This window comes from Delphinus delphis, chromosome 3 (genome assembly GCF_949987515.2).
Source record: "Delphinus delphis chromosome 3, mDelDel1.2, whole genome shotgun sequence".
In the NCBI taxonomy this organism is placed as follows: Eukaryota; Metazoa; Chordata; class Mammalia; order Artiodactyla; family Delphinidae; genus Delphinus; species Delphinus delphis.
Genome location: NC_082685.1, coordinates 100,681,435 through 100,696,986, shown reverse-complemented (window position 1 = coordinate 100,696,986; position 15,552 = coordinate 100,681,435). Strand labels below are relative to the sequence as shown.

Here is a 15,552-nt window from a genome sequence, read left to right as displayed (position 1 = left end):
CAGCCCCGAAACCTGGCCAGAGCACCAAGACCCTGTCATCCACATGGCTCAGAATAAAAGGGAGAAAAAAAGAAAGAAAAGAATAAAATAAAGTTATTAAAGTAAACAATAATTATTAAAAATAAAAAAATGTTTATCAAGTAATTTAAAAAAAAGGAAGGAAGGAAGAAAGAAAGAGCAACCAAACCAAAAGAAAAATCCACCAATGATAACAAGCACTAACTGTACTAAAAAAAAAAAAAGAAAAAAAACGGACCGACAGAACCCTAGGACAAATGGTAAAAGCAAAGCTATACAGACAAAAATCACACACAGAAGCATACACATACACACTCTCAAAAAGAGAAAAAGGACTTTAGTTGCCCCCAAAGTCCACCTCCTCAATTTGGGATGATTCGTTGTCTATTCAGGTATTCTGCAGATGCAGGGTACATCAAGTTGACTGTGGAGATTTAATCCGCTGCTACTGAGGCTGCTGGGAGAAATTTCCCTTTCTCTTCCTTTGTTCACACAGCTCCTGGGGTTCAGTTTTGGATTTAGCCCTGCCTCTGTGTGTAGGTCGCCTGAGGGCGTCTGTTCTTCGCCCAGACGGGACGAGGTTAAAGGAGCAGCTGATTCGGGGGCTCTGGCTCACTCAGGCTGGGGGAGGGAGGGGTACGGGTACGGGGCGAGCCTGTGGCGGCAGAGGCCGGCGTGACGTTGCACCCGCCTGAGGTGCGCAGTGTGTTCTCCCGGGGAATTTGTCCCTGGATCACAGGAGCCTGGCAGTGGTGGGCTGCACAGGCTCCCGGCAGGGGAGGTGTGGATAGTGACCTGTGCTTGCACACAGGCTTCTTGGTGGCTGCAGCAGCAGCCTTAGCGTCTCATGCCCCTGTCTGGGGTCTACACTGATAGCCGTGGCTCGCACCTGTCCCTGGAGCTCATTTAGGTAGCGCTCTTAATCCCCTTTCCTCGTGCACCAGGAAACAAAGAGGCAAGGAAAAGTCCATTGCCTCTTAGGCAGGTCCAGGCTTTTTCCCGGACTCCCTCCCGGCTAGCTGTGGTGCACTAACCCCTTCAGGCTGTGTTCACGCAGCCAACCCCAGTCCTCTCCCTGGGATCTGACCTCTGAAGCCCAAGCCTCAGCTCCCGGACCTCGCCCGCCCTGGTGGGTGAGCAGACAAGCCTCTCAGGCTGGTGAGTGCTGGTCGGCACCGATCCTCTGTGCGGGAATCTCTCCGCTTTGCCCTCTGCACCCCTGTTGCTGTGCTCTCCTCCACGGCACCAAAGCTTCCCCCCTCCGCCTGCGAAGGGGCTTCCTAGTGTGTGGAAACCTTTCCTCCTTCACAGCTCCCTCCCACTGGTGCAGGTCCCGTCCCTATCCTTTTGTCTATGTTTATTCTTCTTTCTTTTGCCCTACCCAGGTATGTGGGGAGTTTCTTGCCTTTTGGGAGGTCTGAGGTCTTCTGCCAGCATTCAGCAGGTGTTCTGTAGGAGTTGTTCTACACGTAGATGTATTTCTGATGTATTTGTGGGGAGGAAGGTGATCTCCACGTCTTACTCTTCTGCCATCTGGAAGCTCCTCCTCGATATTCTCTTTTTATTAAAAACAAACAAAAACAAATTCCAATGTGAATGTCAGATTATCTACTTACTTTTTACCTTCAAATATTGTCTGTGGTTCACTATTGAATGTATTTGTGGTACTGGTATTTTAAAGTTAACTTGTTTATCTTTTCAAATTATGTTATTTTAGAAGCAGGTGAAATGAAATTTTATAATCCTGTCTTGCAAATTGCATACAACAGCCTGAAAGAGTTAAGATACTTTCTAAATTACCTAACTACTTGGAAAGTTTCACTTGGAATATAATGAGGCACACTTAATTTTTTTTGTATATAGTAGAGGAAAACTAATTTAAAGGATTTTTGATTCAGTATACTGAATTGTATAACTTTGTTGGGGTTTTTTTCCTTTTATTTTAGGTTTACTGGGAATTAAGCAGTGAGTTTGATATTACTGGAGACTTTCTGTCTACAAAAGGATTTTTCACCATTGCTGATGGAGAAAGTGAGGCCAGCTTTGATGTTAACTTGCTACCAGATGATGTACCTGAGATAGAGGAAGTTTATGTGATTCAGCTTGTTTCTGTAAAGGGAGGAGCAGAACTTGATCCAGAAAAATGCATCACACGGTTCTCTGTTTCTGCAAATGATGACCCACATGGGGTATTTGCCCTGTATTCAGATCACCAGTCAATACTTATTAGGCAGAACCTTAGTAGATTCCTCCAAATTAATGTAACCCGGCTTGCTGGAACATTTGGAGATGTGACTGTTGGGTATCGAATATCATCTGATCCTAAGAAGCAGTCTGTTGTTACTGAAGATGCAGAGAGGCAGCTGGTGGTCAAAGATGGCACCAGATATAAAGTGGACACAGTGCCAGTCAAGAGTCAGGTTTGTAGCATTTTTTAATTTCCTGATCATTCCAATAAAACTCCTTCAGGAAAGCCCTAGTTAATCTCATGATCAGTTTAAAGTCTTATTCTGATATTTAAATGGAACCATGAAAAATACCTTAGAAACTGCATGCTAATTATTGGATAATACATATACTGAAGTATTTTCAGATTATAAGTAAATAAATATATTCTTATTTGGAGATAAAATATTTTTGTCTAGATAGTAGCAGGCACTTATTTAGTACTTCAGAGTTCCAGAAATTGTTCCAAGTGCTACACACACACACACACACACACACACACACACACACACACACACACACACACACACACTCTGGATGCTTGTTGAAGGGAAGATATTTGTAGACTTCCTAGGACAGCAGACTGTTCTGCCGACATATCAGGTGAGAGTGCTAGGAATACATGGATTTTCTGTGGGTCAAATAGATACCTAGCAGTCTTTCTCAGTGTGATCCACAGAAAGTGATTGGAGCAACTGTTTTCATCCTCCCAAGAAGATAACTAGTATCATTCCGTATGCATGGCAGAGAAGTTAATTTATTTCATGCATGAGATGCATTATAGCTGTGAGGATTAATTATCTCATGGTTGAGAAAGTCTGTACCAGAGGACACTTTTAGATTATCTCCTGTGGTGGTACCTGGGACATTCTGAAGGATGGTAGTCCTCTTGTCATTTTACTTTGAAAACTTAATGGTATAGTTGATAAAGATACTTAGCTTTCTTAATACCTGTTTGAATTATCTATGGATTTCTTAATATCTGTTTTGAAGCTCTATTATTTTTATGATTTCTGTCTATTTTCAATAAAGAGTAACAAAAGTTTACTAGCTTACCCATATATGAAAGCTTCCTCTTATTTGCTTACTTTAACATCTTTCATTAGTGTATTTAAATTTGCATGGGTTCCTTCTGTCTCTTACATTCCACTATGTGTGGTGTAGACTGCACATAGATTATTATGTGAGTTAGACTTCCAAGGTGACTATTTAGGGCAACATGTGACATGCGCATAAACTGAGGGGAGGATTTTTCCAGCGGTCCCTTTCTCCCCTCACACCCTGGGTGTAATGCATTGCTCTTTAAAGTTTGGGATGTTAGTTACAAGTTACATATAGATCTACCTGATCTACCGCCCTGATAAAAGTTAGGACTTCGGACAGGTCCGCCACAGAGAAGGACCTTCAAGTGGGTCTTGGGACAGAATGAGTTTCCATTAGGCTCTGAAAACTAGAAGACTCTTGATGTTGGTTTAACATGAGGACCAGGGAGTGAACAGTTACCTCACCTGGGTAACAACAGGCTTCTCAGATGAAGTACTCACTGATGGTAAGAATCATTGGCACGATAAAGAAACAAGTCTGCGTTTAAAAGAATTTAAGTTAGAATGCAAGATAAGATTATATTCACGGCTGTCATTTATTCAGATATTTATTGAGCACTTGCTGTGTGTCAGTCATTGTGAGAAGCACAGCAGCTACAGTGATCACAAAGACATAATCTCTGTTGTCAGGTTGCTCCCTGTCTAGTGCAGGAGAAGGCCCTTGAACAGCCAATTATAAAAGCAAGCAGATAAGCAGTGTTCAAGATGCACACAGGATATTATGGGGCTGTAAACTCCATTTGTGCCCAAAGCCATCAAGAATGATGGGAAATACGTAGAATAGTATTGGTGATGCAGTCCTGGATCAGGGACATGGAAGGGCAAAACAGAACACCCTCAACTCCTAAAAACCTTCAAGGTCGTTTTCAAATTAGTCTACCTGCTTTTCTTCTGTAGGCAAACCAGCGTTTCTCCAAATCCATCATTACTCCTGTTCAACTTTAATGTTTAATTACTGCACCTTGGGGACCTGCCACACTCCATAAGTCTGTGTGCTGCACGGGCCCATGAACAGAAGAGTTGGGTAGGAAGGCACAAATGCCTGGGAGCTTTGAGCTGACATCTGGCCGTTCATTCTTTAGGAAATAGGGACAAAAAAAATCCTTAGCTGCCCAGCCAGTGAACTGCATGGGGAAGGGGCACACCCTTCAAGGAGAGGAGGGAGGCACATGATTGAAGTCAGGACACCATGATTTATTTCTGTTTCCTCAGCACTTGATCTATGCTTCATGTTCAGTGAATGTGATTTTGAAAAGATGAAGGTTGATTGTATGAATAAAACATCTGTTCCCCTCATGTTGCACATTTGAAAGCACTATAGTACATATTTTACACATTTCAGAGTGTGTTTTGTGTTTTAAGTACATTACATTTAAAAGAAGAACAGACTTCATAGAAATAGTTATTTGTACATTCAATAAAGATGTACAGAGTTAGTAATATTCCAGGTTACGGGGGCTTATCCATTATCAGTAACAAGGTTTCTATGGAAAAATGTATTATATCAATAAGTGTTAAAAAAATCTTTTAAAGTAATACCAGGTTTTAAATTCAAGATTTCCCTATTTTGTTGGATTCTAAAACTTTGAAAATTGGTAGTCTGATAAATGGTGTTAGTAGTCTTTATTTGTCCAAAGTATTCAAATAATCAGTACACCTAAATCATTATCTGTTTTAAGTAACTGTCATTAGAGCTCTTAGTTTCTACACAATGAAAAGGGAGAAAGTGAGTTTTGCTGGTTTTAGGAGCTGACACTGTTCACCAGTGAGCTCTTTCCATTCCTGTGGCACGTGATTCTATCACTAATACTACTTCTGAGATTCTCATCATTCTTCAGGTCATTTGGGCACACAGAGAGTATTTGCAGATTTGTGTTTTTTTAATACTGTATGGCTCTCAGTGTTAGCGTCAAAGTCTTCCTGCTGGTGCTTTGTTTTGTAACATGGGGGAAAGGGCATATACTGATGAAACTGATACAAAAGGAGGAAATGCTAATGACTCATTTCAATTGTCAGTATTTTTCTTTGAAAATTATTTTTTACTATTAAAAAAGTCATTGATACTGTTTGTATATAGGTCTTCCTACCCCTGGGCTCTAATTTCACCTTGCAACTGGTGACTGTGATGCTTGTTGGTGGAAGTTTCTATGGCATGCCAAGAATTCTCCAGGAAGCAAAATCTGCTGTCCTTCCAGTCCCTGAGAAAGCTGCCAATTCTCAGGTAATTGGCCCTGGGTGTGGTACTACCTCGGAACCACTAGAGGGCAGCTCTTATAGGAAGGACTAAGATTCTTAGAATTTCTTAAGATTCACTATTTCCTTAAATCTAAGTAATCCTATGACTATCAAAGTAGACACTGTGGATACACTATATGAAAATAATTTGTCAGTTTTCAACATTAGATAGAAAACTATATCTCCTTTCTGGAGTTTTAGAAAGTTTCTGTCTTGTAGAATGTAAGGTGTAGAATTTTTAAATTAATTAATTTTTGGCTGCATTGGGTCTTCATTGTTGCACGTGGGCTTTCTCTAGCTGCGGCGAGTGGGGGCTGCTCTTTGTTGCGATGCGCAGGCTCTAGGCACTGGAGCTTCAGTAGTTGTGGCTTACGAGCTCTAGAACGCAGACTCAGTAGTTGTGGCGCATGGGCTTAGTTGCTCCGCGGCATGTGGGATCTTCCCAGACCAGGGCTTGAACTCATGTCCCCTGCCTTGGCAGGCAGATTCTTAACCACTGCGCCATGAGGGAAGTCCTAGAGTTTTTAAAATAACAGTCACCTAGAGTCAAAACTTCAGGTTTTTTCTTGAAAATGAATATTTAACATTGAGATATTTTATGCTAAATAATTAAAATTAGAATGAAACCTCAGTTCATATTTCAGACTTTCTCATTTACTAAGATTGTAAATATTTAACTTGTGGGGCTCTTTTTACTGTGGCAAGTTTGTTCTGATATAGGTTAATGCTAGTGGTGCACCTAAGTATTTGAACCTTCTACCTGAATTCATTTTAGGAAGATTGTTCCCTAATCACTTTATAAATTCACATGAGAACAAAGAATACCTTGAGGGCTTTGCTTCCTGTGTAGGCCAATTCTGTCAATATAGGAACAAGACAGGGCTCCTGTCTCTGGCTACGGTAATGTGTGTATTTTATAAACCATAATAAGGGATAAGCATGCATCCTACTCCTTCAGGTGGGAGTTCCTTCAGTTCCTTGACCAGGATGTGGAATCTGTGCAGGAGGGGCAGGAGTGTGGGCAGATCTGGCCACCAGCTTGTGTAACAGGGTCTCTGGCCATTAAGGGGATGCTCTCCAGTTACTCCCACCTGGGCTGCTTCTCCCCAGGGAATGAATTTGCTTTGCTCCCTAAAGTGGAATCCACCAGCATTAAAATTAACTGAGAGGAATTGTCTTCTTTCTGCACCTCCTCTTTTCAAGAAGGAAAGAGGGTATAGAATTTAATGCTTTGACATTTTCTTACCTTCTTTTTGTTCACAGGTTGTTATAACAAAGATCCCTTTAAACCTGAATCCTTCGTTTGGTGTAGTAAACTATTTTCTTCTCCTTCTCCATGCATGTTGTCACAACATTATGTCACATCAAAGGGCCAGATCAGGGCCAGTCATGGAGTATTCCTGTCCTTGGTGTATCCTCTGTACTCCTTACCAGTATTTGTATGTGGGGTGTGTGTGTGTGTGTGTGTGTGTGTGTGATGTGCCTAGGACACTTTCAAACAGCCTCTAGCCATTTGGCAAGCATGAGCTGAGATATGCCAAAGATTTTGGCAGTTGCTAACCAGAAGCCTCACTGTAATAAGGAATCTAGGCAGGTGTCAAATTGAAGTTGTTGTTTTTTCTTTTCTGTGGCTTCAGAAGCTGTCCTGTGGCCGCCTCTCACACTTTCTGCTCCTCTCCATTCCAATTTAAAATAGGAGAATGAGTCTTAATATAGAACTGTTGATTCTATGGTATTCCAAATTTATAGATATTGGGACCAAAGAGGTAAACTGAGTTGTCTAAATAACAATGTGAAGCCAGGAATCTGGTTTTATTCTTATTCTTTGACCAGAACTTATTTCATCTATGAATCCCAGGGTACCCTGGGAAGGTTGCCCTGAAAACCAGATCTTACTTGGTGTGGATGAAAAAGATTGTTATTTTAAAAAAATCTTTGAGGGTTTCTGATCCTCAAAAAAAAGATATTGTATTGAATCAAAGAGCTGAAAAGAACCTTAATAGAAAATCTAGTTCATGGTACTCACTTTATAAATAAAGAATTTATTATTATACCTTAGAAAGAAGTCAGATTTCAGTTCTAGACAAATTAGGTTCTATAAAGACCCATCAACAAATCATATTAAAATGCCATGTTTAATCTTTCATTTAACCATAATTACCATTATATTTTTAGATATGGTTAATTCAGGGGTTTACATTTTGATAAAAAAATAAAGCTGTAAACTATAATCAGCATTATAAAATAGAATAAATTTTCAAATTTCACATGTCATTTCTTAACTACTACTCTTTAATTGACTATATTTTAGAACAGGAAATATACTGTGTAAACAAAGAGAAAGTTGACTTTTAACCCACTCTTCAGAAAACAAGAACCTTTAGAGAGAAATAAAATGTTCTAAGCATGTTTTTCCTCAGGTTGGATTTGAGTCTACTGCTTTTCCACTCCTGGACATCACCGCTGGAACAAGCCAAGTTGTGATTTCTAGGAGAGGCACGTATGGCTCTCTCAAGGTTTCCTGGGCGGCTGGATATGTTCCTGGGTTAAAAATCCCTGAATTCGTTGTTGTTGGCAATATGACCCCCAAAGTGGGTGAGTTGTGGCTTTTCTAGGATTTTCCCTATAGAACATGGAAATGTGTAATTGGCCACTAATTTTCCTGAATCCTCTTTACTCTGGACAGTGAGCTATTTGCCTCCTAATACAGTCCTCTCAGATTTAAGTGATCAGAATTTCACAGGCTGCTTGGTGAGAATGAGAGGAACTTTATTCGTTCAAATGGAAAACTTCATACCTCACCTGGAAATAATGGTCACTAAGCAGACTACTCTGTTTATACCTGAGGAGTTAGTTCTAAAAACCTAATGTGGCCCATACGATAATCAAAAAAGACACACCTTTATATCCATTTACATGTTCATCTGAATATTTCTGACAGTTGAGCAGCTGTTATTTCATCTACTTTATTTTTAGTTATACCATAAGCTCTGTGAGGATCAGTGAGGTGCAAAAGTTAGGTGGTTTGACCTCTACCTTGTAAAGGAGGCATGATTAAAGGCAAGGTGTGTGTGGTCTACGGAGCTTCCTCTATTTACACTCCCTCCCCCACTGACTTTTTAAATGTTTTACCTTTTGTAGACTGTCATAGAATTTTGGAAAAGGAAAGATTTCACTCTATTTTTAAGAGTTGAATTCCAATTTAAGAACTCAGAAATGAAACCCAGCTTCCCTTTTCATGTTCCCTGTCAGGGAGTCTTTCATTTTCCCATGGAGAAGAAAGTAAAAGAGTCTTGCTGTGGACATTTCCTAGCCCTGGTCGGCCAGAGGCCTTTGTCATTCACCTCTCAGGAGTGCAGAGCAGTGCCCCTGGTGGGGCTCAGCTTCGGTAAGACCAACTTGATTTTCAGCCAAGAAAGTCTCTGAGGAATAAGCTGGAATTTACCTGTTGAAACAAAAAAAAAGACACAAGGATCTCTCTCCTTGAAGCAGAGGTGAAAACAGTTTTAGTGTAGAGCAATATATGGCCTGCATTGCCAAAGATGCCACCACCCACTGCTTGCTTGAAGAGCGTTTCTCATGACCTCTCACTCAAGAATGTTGGCCTGAGGTGACATCTCCAAAAAGAACCATGATGGCAAAGCCACCTTTTTTTTTTTTTTTTTTGGAAATGCATTTATTCAGGGACACACATGGTTTAAAATACTCCTTCTACAGGGAGAATTCCAACCTGGGTCTGGCAGCTTTCCATGGTTTTGGTTGGGTGAACAGTGTTATTTCAAGAACAGTCCTATGAGCTGCTGAGTTGGGGTTCAAGTTGCTGAATTCAGGAGGAAAGGAAATTCTGATTCCCCTTCAATCCAGGAGCCAAGAGACTGAAAGCCACAGGAGTCTAACTTAAAATGACAAAGCCACTATTTTTAAAGGAAACTGTCTTCTGAAAGGTAGCCAAAAATACCTGATTTCTCCAAGAGATAAAGAATAAGAATAAGAAATCACAGTAGGATAATAATGTGACTTGAACTAGTAGTTCTTTTGAGTTTAATTTATATCAGTATATTTGCAGATAAATATGTCCTGGTCGAAAGCAATTGACTTTTCTCATACGTGAGATGGATTTGATCAGAACAACAGAGGACCGATCTTAGAGCCAGACTCCTGGGTTTAATCCTGGCTGTGTCACTTACTTTCTGTGTGACTTTGGGAAAGTTACTTGATCTTTCTGTTCTTTAGTTTACTTATTTGGAAACTGGGAAAAATGTGCGGGCAAAACCAGTGTGTGTTCAAGTGTGTTTGTATACATATTTATGTATAGGAGATATTGGTTGGAATCCAATATGGCTTTTGATTATACATATGCCATTCAAAAAGTGTTTGGACACAACGTATTTTAGCTTAAAAAATTCACATACCTTTAACAATAACAATAATAGCTAACAGGTTTTTTTTATTTCTTATTTTTAAATTTATTTTATTGAAGTATAGTTGATTTACAATGTTGTTTTAATTTCTACTGTACAGCAAAGTGATTCAGGCTAACAGTTTTATAGTGCTTACCCTAGGCCAGGCATTGCCCGCCTCCTCTCTCCATATATATATATATATATATATATATATATATATATATATATACACACCTTGTTAGGTCCTATCACCTGTGACTGCAGCTCCTGTTCTTATCTTTCTTGTGCTCTGGTATATTCATCAATAAGTAAATAGGGTTTTATGGAATTTGAAAGGGCATGTCATTTTTAAGATGTCCTCATGAGCAGTATCTTAAGTGTGTGAAAGTTGAATCTCTATAGTGGTATTCCTGTTTTTCATCAGTTCTCTCATGGTTTAATTTTTTTTTTCCAGATCAGGTCTCACCGTTGCTGAAATTGAACCAATGGGAGTCTTTCAATTTTCCCCTAGTTCAAGAAATATCATAGTGTCAGAGGATACACAGATGATCAGATTGCATGTACAAAGACTGTTTGGGTTCCACGGGGATCTTATTGAAGTTTCCTATCAGACAACTGCAGGAATGGCAAAGCCCCTGGAAGACTTTGAGCCTGTTCAGAATGGGGGGCTGCTTTTCCAAAAATTCCATGCTGAGGTTGATTTTGAAATAACTATTATTGATGATGAGCTTCCTGAGATAGAAGAAATTTTTTACATTAATCTAACTTCAGTAGAAATTAAAGGATCACAAAAATTTGATGCTAATCAGAGACCTCGCCTGAATCTAGATTTCAGTGTGGCAGTGATCACAATATTGGATAATGATGACCTGGCAGGAATGGATGTTTCTTTCCCCAAGACAACTGTGGCTATAGCAACGGACACAGCTCTTCCTCTAAAAACTGACTCCTCTACCACACACCCTGACACAACCAAGATAACTGCCGAAGTGTTTGCGACTGGTACGTCTGCTATGTCTGAGAAGCCTGATGTGCTCACTGTAACTGCAGATGTTTCCCCTCATGGAACATTTAGTCTTGGGCCATCTGTTGTTTATGTCGAAGAAGAAATGAAGAATGGCACGTTTAACGCTGCAGAAGTTCTTGTCCGAAGAACTGGTGGGTCTACTGGCGATGTCAGTGTAACAGTTAAGACTTTTGGTGAAAGATCTGCTCAGAAGGAACCAAATGCATTGCCCTTTCCTGGCATCGATGGGATTTCCAGCCTAAGATGGGCAACTGAAGAAGAAGATTTTGAAGAGCAAACTCTTATCCTTACATTTGTAGATGGAGAAAGAGAACGTAAAGTATTTGTTCAAATTTTGGATGATGATGAGCCTGAGGGGCAAGAATTCTTCTACGTGTTTCTCACAGACCCACAAGGGGGAGCACAGATTGTGAAGGGAAAGGATGACAGTGGGTTTGCAGCTTTTGCCATGATCATCATTACAGGTATATATTTGGAGTGATGGAGTTAAAAATGTACTTTTGTGATACAGAATTTGTAATAAGATCATTCTATCTTTAATTTAAGAAGGGGAATTACTTGACTCACCCATAGTGAATCATTAAAATTTTGTTTTCCTATGGCATGAACCCATAATATAAACTCATGATGTTGTTCGGAGGTGCCAGGCTAGAGTTTAATGGACTGTAAATGTCACTTAGCTCAGAGCCAGCTAAACAGTTACACAATTTATAGATCTGTACTTTCACAATAAAGGGAAAACCTTAAAAATACTTAAGTTCATGTACTTCTTCTGAAATATATTTAATCACCCAAACATGATTGCCTGTCCTGTTTTGAAACCCCATTCTGAATTTCCCAACCACTTTCATTAATCTATCCCAGAGTCTAAGATTTCATTGTCAGAAAATTCTTTATATCTGTTGGGAAATATATTAAAACTGTTTCCTTTTGTTCTGCTTTTGAACCAGTGCAGTTTATATAAGTTTTGGACTATTGGGGAGGTGTGTGCATATATAGAGTTCCTCATGCATGTTATAAAATTTTTTGGTGATAATTTGCAGTTTTCCTCTGAAATCATACTATATTTCTTTAAGTGGCTTAGCTCAGCTTGTCAGTACCTTACTGTAATTAGAGTATTGACAAGGCTGTCTCATGATTCTTACCTACTCCACTCTTTCATACAAACAGTTATGAGTTTTACACAGTGTTTTAGAGTTTCAGATAACACTATGGTAAAACATAGTAAAAAGAAAATTAAAAGTTATGAAGCCTATATTTTGACCCAGCTCAACCATTAATTGAGGAATTAATAAATCATTTAGTGTTTATGCTTTGTTTTTTATAAAAGGAAATATTTAGAATAAACATGTTTATGATCCCCTTTTAGGATTTGGTGCTTCCTAGAATTTTATTTATTTTAGCCATTCAGTTATAATTCAGTCATAATTTTACAATCGTGTAACTTTTATACCCAGCATCATCTCATTTATGCTACCCTGCAAATTTACACCAATTAGAACTGTCATTTATTCCTATTCCTTCAGTTTATTGAATATTGTAAAGTCAAATTCTGTTCTCCAAATTACTCACTGATTTTGATTCACATTAGCTTAATGCCATCTATATATTTCTATTAAAATTGTTTTGGCACTCAACAGCCTCCTCCCCCATTCCATGAAATAGATATTTTATTACATTTATTTGAATAAGACCAGAGCTGACAAAGTATTTAGCAATTAGTTTGACAGAGGCACAGACCAATCACAATGGTTGCTGGAGGCTTTTTGCTGTCCCAAACATTACCCCATTAGTTACTGGATCACAGGGAGATCTCATACTGGTTAGGCTGGTGACAGAGGGTTCTCTGGGGGCTCAAGACAGCAGCTGTGTTCCAACTGGAATGGAAGTGCTCCTCAGTTCAGTTTGGCATACCAACGCATACCAATATGGCGTGCTGATACTATATCAATATGGCGTACCAGTGCCTACCCATGCATCAGCTCTGAGCCTAACTCACCAGGCAAATTCCCATTTATCAGCTCTGAGCCTAACTTACCAGTCACTCAGTTGAGCCTCGATGAAGTTCTCTAATGAGAACTTCCCTACCTAACACATGGCATCATACATACTTGGCAAATGATTGGCTCCTCTTAGCGTCACATGATGTAATTCACCAGCACTTTTGCATGTCGTGTACCCTAAGTTCCCTTACTCTGTCTGTGAATGTTCCTATCATTTTCTTTGGCTGCATTGGGTCTTCGTTGCTGTGGGCTTTCTCTAGTTGTGGCGAGCAGGGGCTACTCTTCATGGCGGTGCATGGGCTTCTCATTGAGGTGACTTCTCTTGTTGCAGAGCACGGGCTCTAGGCGTGTGGGCTTCAGTAGTTGCGGTGTGTGGGTTCAGTAGTTGTGGCACACTGGCTTAGTTGCTCCACGGCATGTGGGATCTTCCCGGGCCAGGGATCGAGCCTGTGTCCCTTGCATTGGCAGGCGGACTCTTAACCACTGTGCCACCAGGGAAGTCCCTCCTCACCTGGCTTTTTATTTTAACGTAGTATTTCTGTTTTAACGCTATCATTAATTTTGCTGATTCCGCTTATTTTTATTTGTCTTACCTTTAATCTTCATAATCTCACATTTAGATTTTAGAACAAACTTTCAAGATAAATCAGGGAAAAGTAGTTTATTTTGTTTTGTTTTTGATCATTGCCACATTAGAAGTTTTGATTCATCTTACTAGAAATTTGACATCAACCTCATTATTGTAGATGTGGCAAGGGAAGTATTATACTCATTAGAACCATGCTAGTTGCTATTGCATTGAAAAAGAAAACGAAGGTTCTGCCTGTGGGAAGCTTATAATCTATTATTAACTGAGAGACCAAATTCCCATTAAAAGTGACAAGAAAACAGTTGCTGCTGAAGAAAAAAAAGTTGAGGTCTGGTTCTGACGCAGGGCTAAGAAGCGATTGTAGTGATTAATTGGTGAGGATGAGGATGGGCATCTGGCTGAGACAAAACACACATGAGGCACCAGGATAAAAGTCGTCCATCACCTCCACGTCCCTAAGCCATGGGCTCCACATTTGCTCACACTTCAGACCTGCAAAATATGGGCTGGTAACCACCAGCTTTCCCCTTTCAGGACAGTTCAGTGGTTTTCTGTTTCCTTACAGAAGTTCTGTCTACTTGGAATCTCAGGAGTCAGGTTTCAGGGTGAGGGGTACGAATGGTTTTTGAGGCTGATTGATTTGGATCATTGCTTTTAGGATCACTTTGCAAAACTGAGTCATTGAGAAATAGAAAGCAGCAGGAACTGTTTATTGGTATTTCTCTCGTCTGAGAAGCTAGTTTACCTTTTGGCAAGGATTTGGAGTGACTATTTCAGTGTAGTGTGGGCCCTAGGTTTGTTCCAGTTTAAACACAATTTTGTAGAATGATGCTGCCTGTAACCTCAAGAGTTGCTCAGAGGAGTTTCTTTTACTCAGAGGTTCTCAAGAGTTCCTTAATAGTTCTGTTTTTCTCTGGGGAAAATAACCAAATGTGAAACATAAATGGTCTTTCGGGTCAACTCTCTTATAGAAAAGTAAACAGTCAGATGGAGTTCATGTATTCACTAAATATTTATTAAACACTGTTTTGGTACCAGGGATACAGCAGTAAATAAAACAGTTGCTTCTCAGAAGAACTTATATTCTGTCAGGATGCACTGATTTTAAACAGTAGTATCAAGGACTATGAAATAAAAAGTAGAGCCTCATCAGAGAGAGATGAGCATGTTGTCATTATGGGAAGCAGGATTTGATGTTTTTTTCCTTTTCATCTTCTGTTCTCAAAGTGTCAGCTACCTTGATGTGATCATTTTGATTCTAGTCTGTTTTTAGTAAAGATCATTAAATGTTGTAGCTCCCGCCCACCCCATTCACTTTTGAATGTCTCAGTTTTATACCATCTGAGCTGGAAAGATTAGTGAAGCATTGGAGATCGTTTAAAGTCTTAAGTATATTATAATCTTCTATTTTTCTTTTCAGGGAGTGATCTTCACAATGGCATCATAGGATTCAGTGAGGAGTCCCAGAGTGTACTGGAGTTGAGTGAAGGAGCTGAGATGAGCAGACTGCATCTTGTTGTCACAAGGCAGCCAAACAGGTATGTTTATATATATGTGGAAGAAGTAACATCCTGTGTATCTAATTTGAATTCATAAAATGGTAGAGGCAGGATGAAATGTTGGTAGAAGAAGGTAGGGTGGAATTTGGCATGTCAGTGTTCAGATGCTGTAGTTCCTAATCTGTGGTTTAACACACTTGGTTTATGAACATAACTTGGGGCTGCCTTAACATTTTGTACTTTATAAAGTACCATACAGATGTTAGATTATGTAAGTCATCACTTTATCGTATTTACTCTTCTCTGATCACTCTGAATACACAACCATTTACTGTTAGGGAGACTTGGATTACCTTCGTTTTGCTTGCAACTTAGTACAGTATAGTGTACATGAGTGTTCATCATGTACATGCACTTGGTATGCACACATGTACATGTATTTGTATTAC

General features: G+C 39.7%; 1 protein-coding gene across 1 annotated transcript in view; it reads left to right on the top strand.

Moving 5' to 3' along the window:
* ADGRV1 (adhesion G protein-coupled receptor V1) overlaps positions 1-15,552 on the top strand; it is a 565,763-nt gene that overhangs the window by 217,479 nt on the left and 332,732 nt on the right. The window contains exons 70-75 of the mRNA XM_060009164.1: positions 1,965-2,438; positions 5,425-5,568; positions 8,003-8,177; positions 8,835-8,970; positions 10,440-11,476; positions 15,025-15,142. Coding sequence (XP_059865147.1) covers positions 1,965-2,438; positions 5,425-5,568; positions 8,003-8,177; positions 8,835-8,970; positions 10,440-11,476; positions 15,025-15,142 — 2,084 coding nt within the window. The remainder of the gene's footprint in view (positions 1-1,964; positions 2,439-5,424; positions 5,569-8,002; positions 8,178-8,834; positions 8,971-10,439; positions 11,477-15,024; positions 15,143-15,552) is intronic.